The sequence below is a fragment of the Sander lucioperca genome, chromosome 19 (genome assembly GCF_008315115.2).
Source record: "Sander lucioperca isolate FBNREF2018 chromosome 19, SLUC_FBN_1.2, whole genome shotgun sequence".
NCBI lineage: Eukaryota > Metazoa > Chordata > Actinopteri > Perciformes > Percidae > Sander > Sander lucioperca.
Window position 1 is genome coordinate 25,619,711 of NC_050191.1, and position 14,257 is coordinate 25,633,967.

Below are 14,257 nucleotides of genomic sequence, written 5' to 3' on the forward strand. Positions count from 1 at the left end.
TTGAATGACGTCATCGTTATGTTTGCGTTCTTCATTCTTGATGAGAATGCCGGTTGTATTATTTTGCAACAGCATCGTTTCATTGCAAATGAGGCATAGGACCTGCTTATCAGTCCATTCATCATTAAAGCTGGGGTTTCCACGTCAACTTTTCACTTCAGCCTCTTTGACAGTGACATTTTACCTGACAACAGCCGTTTCTTTCTGCAAGCATTTTCCATCAATCAGGACACTGCATACGACAACGTTTCCATAACCACAGACTTTGAAGTCTGAGATCATTTTCTAGTTAGAGCCAGATATCATTATGGAGTTTCCATGTTTTTAAGGAGTTTGCTCACATCAATACATGTAAAAAATATAGCATTAATTTAGTAAGAAAGTGAAAATATCTTATTATAATAAAGAATAGGCGTATTAAGTATAAATACATTTTATTTTCTTTATTTGAAAGTCCGGCCCCCAGAGTGTCCGATTAGAAAGATTCTGGCCCTTGTAGTTGTGAAAAAAAAAATGTAGTTGATGACCCCTGGTGTAAATGCTGATTCCAAGAGCGGGATGTACAACAGTCTGCCGCTAAAACTACGAGCTAAAAGACACAAACTAGCTCTGGCCACTGCTGTTGTCAGAAAAACAAAACAGACGTGACTAAAAGTTGCGTTTACGTACTTTCTATCTTGTGGTGCATTCATAATTATTGTAAAATACCCTTTTCTCATCTGTTTTTGTCGTTTAACTGCAATTTACTGGTGAAAGAAGTTCTCGTTAAAAGTTAGTTACATTTTAATAAATCATTTTTAAATTCACCTTTTTTAGCTGATCCTGAAATTGAACTGATCTGTGACTCAAAAGCGTGATCCATTGCACCCTTAGTTCTGTTAGGATTAAGAATTTGTCGTCTCGACTTTCCAGCATAATGGCATCGATAAATACTGGTACCGTTAACCAGCCTCGAAAATGGTATTAATAATTAAAATTAGCGATCCCCATCCCTAGCTAGAACCCCAGCCTGGCACAAGGCTACGACGTTTTAAAGACGCAGGCTTGTGGTTGAGGAGATACGGCAGCAAGAGGAGGCAACAAGGTGCGCTATTTCAACTGTTTAGTCAGTACTTTTAGCTACTATTTCAACTATTTAGTCAGTACTTTTAGAACTGTTTAGTCAGTACTTTTAGCTACTATTTCAACTATTTAGTCAGTACTTTTAGCTACTATTTCAACTGTTTAGTCAGTACTTTTAGAACTGTTTAGTCAGTACTTTTAGCTACTATAACTGTTTAGTCAGTACTCTCAGCTACTATTTCAACTGTTTAGACAGTACTTTTAGCTACTATTTCAACTGTTTAGTCAGTACTTTTAGCTACTATTTCAACTGTTTAGACAGACTGTTATCGTCATAAAAACAGAAAAGTAACCGTAAATGATTTGATGAAAGCCACAATTAAGTATTACAAGAGCCTCAGAAAGCATCAAAAGTACTAACCTCTGACCTGTATCGTGTAATGTTGTAAATTTAACATTTTGTTGTTTTTGACATTTTTACGCTAAATTCTGCATTTTTGACACTTTAATGCTTTTTTTACTAGGGCTGTGCTCGATTGAAGAAATTCTTAGTCGACTAACACTATTACTAATCGATTAGTTGATTTAATCGACAGATCTGTAAATCTGAGTTTCTCCGCAAAGAGTCATGCAAAAGCACCACTTTAATTCTTGTGTTTACCAGAGATGTGCTCGTACGTTTCTTGGAAATAAGTAATTCAGCATGAAAAAAGCATAAAACGTGACTAATCGACTAAAGAAATCTTAGTTGACTAAGACCAAAACGACCGATTAGTCGACTAATCGACTAAGACGGGGCAGCCCTATTTTTTACACTTATTGACTTTTTAAATGGCTTACTTTGCCGTTCGACCCTTGTTTTGTTGCTTCTTGACAATTACTTTTTCAACTAGTCAAATAATCGTTGCAGCTCTAATGTCAGAGGTTTTCAAAGTCAGACACTGTCCTGTCTCCTGTGTCTTCAAACAAAACCGAGACAACTTCACCATCCAACAACTAGTCATGTAAGCTGTGAAACTACAGACCCCATAATGCTTTGGGGATATAAACAGGAAGTATAAAACTGCTACGGATTCAGTTAGCTGTAGTGTAGGCTAAACGTTGAGTGAGAGGTAGTTCACCGTAACAGCTGTTAAGAAGCTAAAAAAGAGTCACAAACAACAGAAACATTTAACTGTTTCAACGCCGTTTAGTTACCGTAAAGCTGAGAATAGAGCCGCTCTGCTGTTGTCCTGGCGGCTGCGCAGATGTCAGTATAAATATTGATATATGTCTATAGTATAAACAGAGAGAGAATAGAGAGGAAGAAGTAAAGGGACCAAACCTGCTCTGTGTAACCGAAGCTGAGGGTTGAAAACAGAGTCCAGTAGTTCCCGTTGTCGCTTGTTCTCCTCTTTTGAACGACAAAGTTCCTCCTCGTACTCTACTATCGTTCTTTCAAACAGCCCAAATATCTCTTCAGCAGCCGCAGTTAGTCGCTGCTCCACCAACGCTCTCAGCATCTGGACGTTACTCATTTTACCTCTTTCTCAACACAACAAAGAAACTCTTCTAACACACCTTTCTGCTACACGCCATCTTGTTCAAAGTGTGAAGTCAGCCGCAGTGAAGACTACAGCTTCCGGGACGGATTAGTTGCTGAGCTTCAAAATAAAAGTCCGGAAGTGTTTTATGCTTCTTTAGAAAAACACAGCAAGATAAATGATTAAAATACACGTTTGAAGAAAGACAAATATTTAAATGCATTTTCAGAGCTCTGAGAAAACAAAGAACCAAATTAAAGATGATGGTAGTTTGTTTCCCTTTTTCTTTTAAAGGGTCAAACAGAAGACAGAAGGTTTAATCTTGGGAGTGTAAATGTAAGATGTCAACTGTTTTTGCTGTTTGTCTAAAGGTGAAGTTAATGTTTATGTTTATATTAGACCGATTATTATCATATAAAATCAGACCACTTTAAAAAAAAATGTTTTACTGACCAAAGAACCAAAAGCACAAAGAAAGAAAAAAATGTTTCTAAAACGTAGTCTAAGTGCAATGTATAATCCATCCATGCAGCCAGCCAGCTCTGTGATGAACTACCTACAGTCAAAGACACGTTCTTAGCTTAGCATAGCTACAGCTGTTCTCCCAGATCGATAGCATCGGGAGCAGCTAGTTATCGATCCTGGTGGTCACTATGGAAACACACTATATGATCGTGAGTCGTGACGTTATGCTCCGATGTTCACGCGGGTGTTATCTCTCTCTCTGTCAGAGGCTGTCTTCGCTGAGGGACAGCTTCTCTTCACCCATAGACAGTAAAAGAAATGGACACGTGGCGATGCCATAGACTTCGACGGAGACCAGTGAAGTCAATTAGAAGCAATTTTCTGGTGATGGCTGAGCCTACTGAGCAGCCTTAAACTGAGCTTGAAGACGTAGATGTGACGTGAGCAACGTGTCTGAAAGTTGTAAGTCTTCTGGTAGCTGTGCCAAGAGAAATCTCAATCATTCCCAATCTTGCAGAGACGGAGATTGAGATGGTTTTTTTCCATTGCCTGTATAATTTCCCCATCCCCCGTGAATATAGGTATAGCTCGTTACCCCTACTTCATTATTTAACAACATATACTTTTCTTAAAATATCCTAGTTGTTCGTGGATAAATGTTACTTCATATGAATTCACTTGCCGCATACCATATAAGTATTTCCAATCCATCAAAATCTTGCTGAAATATTTTGTTTTTCCGATGCGTTTATGGACTCTCTATGGGCTTCTCTTCTCTTGACTGTATGCCTCCACGTCCCCCTGATTGCCTGCGAGCTTCTCCTGACTATACTACTATGCGACAGAAAGTCACGTGGTTATGACACAATCGTTAGCCTATTTTTATAAAAACGTCTGCTACGGAGCCATAACGTGAGGTACAAGGTAATGGAGCCTTTTATATATTGTTGTGTTTCTTTAGAAAGAAACAATAGACAAATAGAGTCTTTGAACGCTTCAGATGTAAAGTTATTCGCTGTCAAAGTGACGCCAAAATGAATGGCAGTCAATGGAATGCTAACGGAAGGTGATGGCTTGTTTATGGGGTGCCGAATGTAAAAGTTCGGTTAAAATTTTTTAGCTGATGAATTTTCAACATTTAGCTCACTTTCCTCACATTTAGACAGAAATTTTATATATATATATATATATATATATATATATATATATATATATATATATATATATATATATATATTATATATATATATATATATATATATTATATCTAAATGTTAAATCTAAATATTATATCTAAATCTAAATGTTAAATCTAAATCTTAAATATATATCTAGATGTTAAATCTAAATGTTATATCTAAATCTAAATGTTAAATTTATATCTAAATGTTATATCTAAATCTAAATCTTATATCTAAATGTTATATCTAAATCTAAATGTTAAATGTATATCTAAATGTTAAATGTTAAATCTAAATATTATATCTAAATCTAAATCTTAAATATATATCTAAATATTATATCTAAATCTTAAATATATATCTAAATGTTAAATCTAAATCTTAAATATATATCTAAATATTATATCTAAATCTAAATCTTAAATATATATCTAAATGTTAAATGTTAAATCTAAATGTTATATCTAAATGTGTCGCCAAGTGTAAAGCTAAATATTTAGAAAATATTCAAATCCCCAAGGAAACCACGCCCACTGCAGTGGCTTCAAATCGCGCTGCACAAAAGGTCAATTCTGATTGGCTGTTTGTCTCCAATTAGATCGCAAGTAGCAGGAAACACATCTACAGGGAAACAGTCTTTGACACAACACCTGCCATGATGCCCCAGCAAGGGGTATCTCTGCTGTAGCCAGTGGGTACTTGGAAAGATTGTGGAGCAGCTTAACTAATCAAAATAATAATTGAATTATGATTGATTTAAAACAATATATCAGCCAAAACAGCTCAACACATATGTTAAAACATATAGCGAAGTAATCAATGGTAGAAAATAATAGCTAAAAGTGGCCTACTGACTTAGCTAAAAGTTGAAAGTAATGGATGACTTTTGAAACATTAACCACACTTCAAGTAAAAGGTCTAGTAACTAGACCTTTTATGTTGGTTTGGTCAGAAATTCTATTAACTAGACTCTAATTAGTAGAATTTCTGACCAAACCAACCTAAATGTTTACAGTTCAATTGCATGAAAATGTAAGAATATTCACTTTAATATGATAAATAGTGTGAACACATTGGGAATTGATAGGGCGGGGTATGTGAGTTTATATGACAGGGCTGTGGGGGGAAACTCAGACCAGAAGGGTTGGAAAGCACTGATCTACAGTATTTTATATTATTGACCGACCGGTATATTACAGACATGCCTTAATAGTTGTGTTAATCACAATACCGTTGTTTGAATTACATATCTCTGTGTGACTAACGTCATCCTTCACAAGCAATCTAACATTTGCCCAGCATGGATAAAGTCCAGCTATGCATCCAACGTATTCATCCGAACACACCTAAAATGTCACAATCCAGCCACTTGTAAGAAGTTTGTAATACTGGTTACATAGTTATCGTGTTTTATTAACCTTAATTCTGTTTGCCAAGGCTATATTTTATTGGCTTGCAAAGTAGCTATCTGTTGCTAAATTGCTAATTTATGTCAAAAAGGAGTAGCTAACTAATGTTACTGCCAAGATATGGTTTCATTGTAAGACAGTGTCAATACATGACAACACTTGATGAGTCTTACAACACCTCTCTGGTCTCTAGTGAAATCATATCTTGGCAGTAGTTAGCTAACGTTTCTGCTTTTTAAGATAAATTAGCGTTAGCAACGGATAGCTCCTTCGCAAGCTAATATAGCAACATAATTCAGGTTAATAAAATACGGTAATGTAACCAAAGTATTAAAAACTACTTAGCTACATGTGGCTATAGTGTGACAGGTCTACTGCTGTTCAGTCTCGCATTGTGAAACCTAGCTAACTTAGTTACAGTGCTGCGAGGCCTGTTCAGAGGACATGTCGGCTGCAATGTGTGAGCTAGCTAGATTGCTTGTGAAGGATGAGTCAAACTAACGTTAAACACACAAGGAGATATGAGTCAAACAAAACAACGGCATTATAGTACACACAAATATTAAGACATGTCTGTGATATAAGTCAATAATACAAAATACTGACCGAAAAGTGTTTCAATCCAGTAACATTAGTCGAACAGTTCCACTGTAGTCAGTATTTAGCTACTGGTGTTGACTGAAACTTGCGGTGCAGCCCACTGCAGTGGGCGTGGTTTCCTTGGGGATTTGAATATTTTCTAAATATTTAGCTTTACACTTGGTGACACATTTAGATATAACATTTAACATTTAGATATATATTTAAGATTTAGATTTAGATATAATATTTAGATATATATTTAAGATTTAGATTTAACATTTAGATTTAGATATAATATTTAGATTTAACATTTAGATATAATATATATATATATATATATATATATATATATAATTTCTCTCAAATGTGAGGAAAATGCGCTAAATGTGAGGAAAGTGAGCTAAATGTTGAAAATTCATCAGCTAAAAAATTGTAACCGAACTTTTACATTCGGCACCCCATACTTGTTAGCCTCAGAATCTCCCCATAGAAGGTATGCTTTCCAGATGCTCGCTTACCCCCTTGTCGCTGTCGGTACACGATCCGTTCTGCCTGCACGATCCGTTCTGCACATGCGCAAGATAATACTGTTTTACCAAGGATACGACCTGTACGATCTGTTCCACGCTAGCCTATGGCTAGCCTCCACCGGGAAGCTAACGTTAGTTTATAAAATAATAAATTATTAAAAAATAGGAAAAGTATCACTGATAAAAAGTAAATCAGTAAAATATATATATATATATATTTATATATAAAAATAATAAAATATATATTTTTATTAAAAATAAATAAAAAAGGAAATTAAATATTAAATTAAATAAATGGAAGAAAATAAGCAGAAACATGTCTATGTCTTTTTTTCCATACACCATTGTAGACATACACCATTTTTAGGTACTTTTTTGGGGCTTTTTTTAAAGAAAAAAAAGTACATGAATAAATAAAAAAACTGAGCAAAACAAAATAATAAAAACATTATAATAAAGAGTAGAAAAATAAATAAAAAATAAGAAAAAGTGTCGGAAAACAACAAACAATAATAAAAAATAAGAAGAAACAAATTATATAAAAGTAATAAATAATAAAATAAAATATTTAAAATAAATTCAGAATCAGGAATCAGAAAAGAAAAGTACACGTATGTGTAATTTGCCTTTTTGAAAGGTTCATACATAAACAAACAAACTATTAAACATGAATATAAAATAAACAATAAATGCAGAAAACAAATATATACATACAAAATATTTGTAAACTGTTACATAACAAAAAAGATGCTGAATGGGTTGAGGACAGAATGTGCAAAGAATATATAGTATGTGCAATGGGCACCTTTTTGTTTAACATGAAACAGCCCCGAAATCACCATCACCAGACTCCATGTAAATAATCTGTACTTTTATCATCGTAAAAACACACGTCATTCAAAGTGGACTGAAACAAAATAAAACTATCAAAAGCCGTCTTGGTTCATCTTTCCACTGTTCCAACAATCACCACTCTGGTTTGGTTGAAATAAACCCTTAATTCACACATTTACATGTGGAAATATGATGGCTTTATACACGCTAAAAGTACTGATTATTTACATGGAGTCTGGTGGGTTTGGTGATAGTGATTTTGGGGATGTTTCATGTTAAACTAAAAGGATCTTACTCTTTAACAAAAAGGTCTATCTCTGTAGGGATCCTTTCCATAATGTTGTCAGACACTTAGAATAATAATCTGAGTCTGTCAGCGGCAAAAACAGAACTTTTAGTGGACGCTAACTGATGCTGAACATTTGTCCTGTAGGGTTACATTACAGCTTGTTTCTTGTTTAATACTGGACCAGTTTCAAAGATTTTTGTTCCCATCAGACACTTACTGTAGACACAGAAACATGGCAATAACAAAGTTACCATTTAAAAGTCTGCCGTCTTGTCTTCACTCTGTCTCTGATGAAGCTGTGACGACTGAACACATTTGTGTTTTTTGACCTGTTGCCGCCAGGTGAATGTTTTGTCACAGACGCTGCAGCTGAAGCGTTTCTCTCCCGTGTGGATGTTCATGTGCGCCGTCAGATTCCCTGAGTGTCTGAATCTTTTATCGCAGAACAAGCAGCTGAAGGGTTTCTCTCCTGTGTGAGTCAGCATGTGCGTTTTCAGATGTGTGCTGCTCAAAAACCTTCTGCAGCAGACGGAGCAGCTGAACGGTTTCTCTCCTGTGTGGATTCTCATGTGTCGGTTCAGATCTCCGACGGCACCAAATCTCTTCCCGCACTCGGAGCAGCCAAAAGATTTCTTGTCCGTTTTATGCCTCTCTTCAGTGACAGGAACTTCCTCATCTTTCAGAGAGTTTAAACTTGACTGAGGCTCTCTGGTCTCCTTCCAGAAATCACTATCAACGCTGACATCAGTCTCTGTTTCCATGTGTTCAGTTTGTCTCTGAGGAAGCCCTGTTCAAGTGACATAAAAGAAAACTGTTTAATTTCTGGGTGGAGAAGCAGGCTTTGTCTGTGTGTGTGTGTGTCTGTATGTCTGTGTCACTGTGCGAGCGTGCGTGTGTGTGTGTGTGTGTGTGTGTGTGTGTGTGTGTGTGTCTCTGTGTGTGTGTGTGTGTGTGTCTGTGTCTCTTTGCATCTGTGTGCGTCTAACCCGTTAACAGAAGTAGAGAACTCCTTCAGTAACCGGGTTATCTCTCCATGTAAACACCTTAAGCGGGCTATGATCGGTTTAAGCGTCTGCGCATGCTCCAACTGCCCCTCCCCACTCCGCTTGAGTGGTTTTTGAACCGGAAATATCAGTCAGTGCTGCGAGTAGCTGTCGTTGCTATGACACCGTACAACATACCAGCGTTGCCAGACGCGCGGGAAGTCATTTTCGGCAGAGGGTGCTGGCGGGGGGAGGTGCAGACCACTCTACTAATTTAAAGGCCGATCGGTGTCATGTTGATATATGTCAACCAGAAGAAAAAGTGCTGTGCGTTGGCAGAGCACCACCTACTGTACCGGAGGTAGAGTTACTCCATCATTCTCCCCATTCTTCCCCGCACAAGTATACGGGTAGAACTGGCAGAACCCGGTTCTACCCCAGTTACTGCTGTGCATGTAAACACACTGTGTGTTGTGTGTGTGTGTGTGTGTGTGTGTGTGTGTGTGTGTGTGTGTGTGTGTGTGTGTGTGTGTGTGTGTGTGTGTGTGTGTGTGTGTGTGTGTGTGTCTCTGTGTGTGTTAATCATAAACTCAAAAAAAGTATCTGTGTATTAACAGTTGTATGACAGTATATTTTAACAGAATTGTCTATAGAACATGTTTCACAGTTGTATTTCTGTTTATTTGCATTATGGCACCAAGCGTCATATGTAAAAAAAAGCCTTTAAAGCGTCAAAATAAGCGTCAAACGTCAAAGCATAAAAAAGCGCTGAAAAAAGCGTCAAAAGAGGGAAAAAAAAGCTTTAAATTTATTAAAGAACATATTTCATTTTCAGAACTTTATTAACTGAGCAGCTGTGTCTGAGAGACTTTTAAATAACAGAAGATGTTCTGTATTCTCACTGTAGCTCCACACAACGTTTCAGTTTTTAATTACGGGACAAAGTCCGGGTAACAAGCTGTCAGAACTTTCTCTGTTATTCTACAGATTTATTTCTCAGAGTGTAGATGTGGAGGGAAAGGGGGAAACGCCAGAGCAGGGGGAATGAGAGGGGGAAACGTAGCAGAAGATATTACTTTTTAAACCAAAACGTAGTAATGTAAATGTAGCCTCATACTCTTAAAATAAAATAAACCAGTAGCCGGGTTGGTTCAGTGGGTAAAGCAGGCGCACATATACTGAGAGGTTTATGCCTCGACGCAGAGATCCAGGGTTCGAATCCTACCTGTGGCGATTTCCTGCATGTCTTCTCTCTCCCCTTTCTCACCTAGATGTCCTGTCAAAATTAGAGGCGGAAAAGCCCAAAAATAAATAAACCATCTCTTGAACTTCCATTTTTTTCCCCCTAAAACCCTGTTAACGTTGTTCCTACCTTTCTTTTCATCATCTTCACTCTTCACAGGGACAGGGGTGAATGGGAACAGTTCCTCCTCTTCCTCTTTAATGTGTGGGGGGGGCTGCGGCTCGTCTTCTTTAATCGCTGCAGGAAACAGAACAGACAGAAAACAATCCGAGAGGCTGCATGTATAGGCAGATTTAAACCACTGTCAAACATTCAGTCATCACGACTAAGTGCTGATACCGCCTAGTTAATATCTCTGAAGCTGCCTAAAAGGCTATCGGTATCAGACAGCATGTTTTTTGGGTGCTTTTTTCTGAAGTTTGACAGTTTTTAAAATGTTTTTTTTAAAACGTTTTAGCACTTTATCCAAACATTTTCTTTTCACCATGTGACGCTTTTTTTGGACGTTTTTAAAAAAATATTTTACCAAAGTTTTTTTTGATACTATTGACGCGTTTTCAAATGTTTTTTTACTCTAAAAATCTATCTGTATAGGGGCCAGTAAAAATTTACTTTGGGCAAATACAATTTTTTTTACTTTTTCCCCGGACAAGTGAAAAACAAACGTAACGTTGAACCCTGTAAGTTATTGATCACAGCAAGATTTAATGGGAAATGTGCAATCTAGGGGAATATATGAGGGGAGGGTGTGCAGTCGGTTTTCTTTCTTCTGTGAGTGTGGGGGGGAGGAAGTAGAGATGTTCTGATACCGATATATATATATATATATATATGTATTTTATATGGTAGTATACAACTGTTAAAACATAGTAACATACACTACCGGTCAAAAGTTTGGGGTCACTTAGAAATGTCCATTCCACTCCATTCCAGACAGAATACCAGCTGAGATCAGTTGCATTGTTTTTTTAATCAGGGCAGCAGTTTTCAGATTACATTATGTGTTTACATAACTGCAAAAGGGTTCTCTACTGTTGTAGAAAGAAGTGGCTGAAGAAACGCTTGAAATTCCATGCTTTTTGGTCTAAACGTCATACCCAAATTAAAAGTGGTTCAGCTCCCATATACTTTGACACTCTGGGGTGTGCCTGATATCATTGGAAAGGTAACACTCTCAAGTTTTTGTTACAAGTGTCAGGGTGATTCTAGACCTTATTGACACAGAGTTACAGAGGCTAGAATGGAGTTTTTTTATTTCCGTCTAAGTCATACATCTGTAAAATGATTAGACTACACTGCTGTAAACACATCTGACAGGTGACAGACAACACAGGGCATTAGCCACATGTCTCAGCTTACTACAGAAAAAATCCAGAAGCCAAAAGACTCAAAAATGGATTTTTTTTCTACAGATATGTCTGTGCATTTTTTTTATTTCCATTTGAAAAGTGCAAAGAAAAAAAAAACAAAATACAACACTTCTCAAATACACAAACACACCCACATCAATCACCTTTCCAATGATATCAGGCTCACCCCTGAGTGTCAAAGTATATGGGAGCTGTACCACTTTTAATTTGGGTATGACGTTCAGACCAAAAAGCATGGATTTCAAGCATTTCTTCAGCCACTTCTGTCTACAACAGTCAAGAACCCTTTTGCAGTTATGTAAACACATGATGTAATCTGAAAACTGCTGCCCTGATTAAAAAAACAATGCAACTGATCTCAGCTGGCATTCTGTCTGGAATGGAGTGAAATGGAAATTTGTAAGTGACCCCAAACTTTTGACCGGTAGTGTATATGTATTTTATATGGTAGTACACAGCTGTTAAAACATAGTAGTTGTTAGCATTTTAAATATTTACCACGCTGCTTCTTCCAAGAGATCAACAATTTAATCTGTTTTATTTTCATGAACATTGGAGATTTATGAAGCGAGAATGTGCAGTAGTTGTCTCCAGGGAACCACTTTGATCCACTGCGGGCTCAGTTTAAATAATAGTTGCAGCTCTAGACGCGTGAGAGCTGGAAGAAAACCCGCCGTTCTGGTTTTACCAATGTTTCTTTCAGGATGGAAGTGAGTTCAAGTTTCTGAGGCTACAATGTTTTTGTCGCTTTTATTAAATTTGTGTCGCTTTCTTTGACGTTCCTGTCGTAATTCATCTATGTGTGCTTCAAACAGTATTTGTGCAGTTTTTAGATCGACTGGATCAATAATCTCTAACTTTTTAGTGACAGTATGTTGATTTTTCTTCGACATTCCTGTCGCTTTTTTCCCCCCCTCAAATGTTTTTGTCGCTTCTTTGACATTTTGTTTTCTTTCAACGTTTTTTTGAACGTTTGTATGCCTTTTTTTAATCTTTTTTCCCGACATTTCTTTCAATGTTTGTCTTTTTTTCTACTTTTATATTTAAGTTTGTGGCTTCTTCTTTTTTCTCAGACATTATTGTCTTTTTAAAATGTTTTTGTCATTATTTAATCTGTGTTTTTCTGACATTTTAGAGACAAAACAACTGATCCATTCATCCACACATTACTCCATCGTGAAGAGAGCGTTACAGTTGCAGCGCTGAAACCAACCTGTTCTTTCTCCCGGCTGGGACACAGAGTAGTTTTCTCCCAAGTGAATTCTCATGTGCCTCTTCAGACACCAAAACTTGCCAAATCTTTTCCCACACTCGGAGCAGCTGAACGATTTCCTGTCAGTGTTACAACCATCATCTTCCAGAGAGTTAAAACCTGACAGACGTTCTCTGCTCTCCTTCCAAAAGTCACTATCCACACTGTCTCCAGTCTCTGGGTGGAACAGTGTGTGTGGCTGTGAGTTCCTGGCTGGTTCCTCTCCATCAGCTTCTGTTTCCATGTGTTCAGTCCGTCTCTGGTGAAGTCCTGTTCAGGTGAGACAAAAGAAAAATATTTCAGGGGTTTTGACGTAAGTGATAGATCATTCAGAAACTGTTCAGCCGTGTTTTAAACTCCTAAAATTAAATACACCAGGTTCTCTAGAACGTTAGCAGATTTTTCCCCCCTTTATTTCCCCTAAAAACCTGTTAATGTTGTTCTCACACACACACACACACACACACACACACACACACACACACACACACATACACACACACACACACACACACACACACACACACACACACACACACACACACACACACACCCCAAACCTAACCATAACCTAATTCTAACCTTAATCCTAAAACCAAGTCTTAACCCTCAAACAGCACTTTAACCTTGTGGGGTCCAGCATTTTGGCCCCCACAAGGCTGTGCAGACCCCACAAGTATACTGTATTCCCCAGTTTTTGGACCCCCATCAACGATTACCCCCCAGGGTTCAACGTTAAGTTTTTTTTTTTCCCTTGTCCGGTTGGACAAGTGAAAACTTTTTACTTGCTCCCACACTAAAAACATTTGAAAACAAGTTTGAAGTGGGTGTGAATGTGGGCTTATCCATCCTGCAGTAAAACACTGCACTTTCGAATTCTGGGACAAACCCAAGACCAATCGATTGGTATAAGATTCGGGAGAATTTCAGCTGACTGATATTTTCTTTGGTTGAATACAGCCCTTATGTACACAGTACTTTAATGTTTACATCTGTCTTTGTTCAACGTTGTTGTTGTCCTTAAACAGTCAGATTCATTGTACGTGTTTAGATACTTGACCATTAAATAGGCCTGTAACAATTATTAAATAATTGTCTAACCCCAATTTTTTTTAGGTAATCGCGATTTTTTTTGTTTAACTGCAATTAAAGCAGTTCCTCCTCATTCCTTCCGAGAACGTCTCCCGAACTGCATCAGGAGGCTCTCCTCCCAGCGAGCTTCGACACAGTTTACGGCCCCCACTGACGCATATTGTCACACTTAATGCCTGCCTTAATAATTTTGGTGTCACTGATCATATTACCTTGGAACATAGCAATGCACAAGTGAGTTTTTACAGTTTTATGCAGATCATAATATGTCCATCTCAGCTTTGCTTCAAAGAGAAAACTCCTCCGCTCCCTGACAGGAAACACCTTGCTAGGCTAACTTCCCTATGCCTCCTCCCTCACATCTCCCTTGTTTTAACTAAAGATAGCTTTTCCCGTCTCCCTGACACAGAGAAAAGTCTCCTCTCCGAGACTGCTGGGCCTA

At 37.4% G+C, this 14,257-nt stretch overlaps 1 protein-coding gene and 1 long non-coding RNA gene across 2 annotated transcripts; both read right to left on the minus strand.

Moving 5' to 3' along the window:
* Nucleotides 1-2,382: 2,382 nt before the first annotated feature.
* On the minus strand, nt 2,383-7,793 carry LOC118493919. The gene is made up of 3 exons (XR_004895969.1): nt 7,747-7,793; nt 4,875-4,881; nt 2,383-2,629 (listed from the first exon to the last, which is right to left on the minus strand). It is a non-coding gene; the product is annotated as an uncharacterized LOC118493919 (long non-coding RNA).
* Nucleotides 7,794-7,996: 203 nt separating this feature from the next.
* On the minus strand, nt 7,997-10,461 carry LOC118493918 (gastrula zinc finger protein XlCGF9.1-like). The gene is made up of 2 exons (XM_035995782.1): nt 10,231-10,461; nt 7,997-8,662 (listed from the first exon to the last, which is right to left on the minus strand). The coding sequence occupies exon 2, from the start codon at nt 8,634-8,636 to the stop codon at nt 8,130-8,132; it is 507 nt and encodes a 168-aa protein (XP_035851675.1). The 5' UTR covers nt 8,637-8,662; nt 10,231-10,461; the 3' UTR covers nt 7,997-8,129.
* Nucleotides 10,462-14,257: the final 3,796 nt, after the last annotated feature.

Excerpts from the sequence above, each read along its gene's own strand:
- LOC118493918 (XM_035995782.1), bottom strand. The coding sequence starts at position 8,636 with ATGGAAACAGAGACTGATGTCAGCGTTGATAGTGATTTCTGGAAGGAG.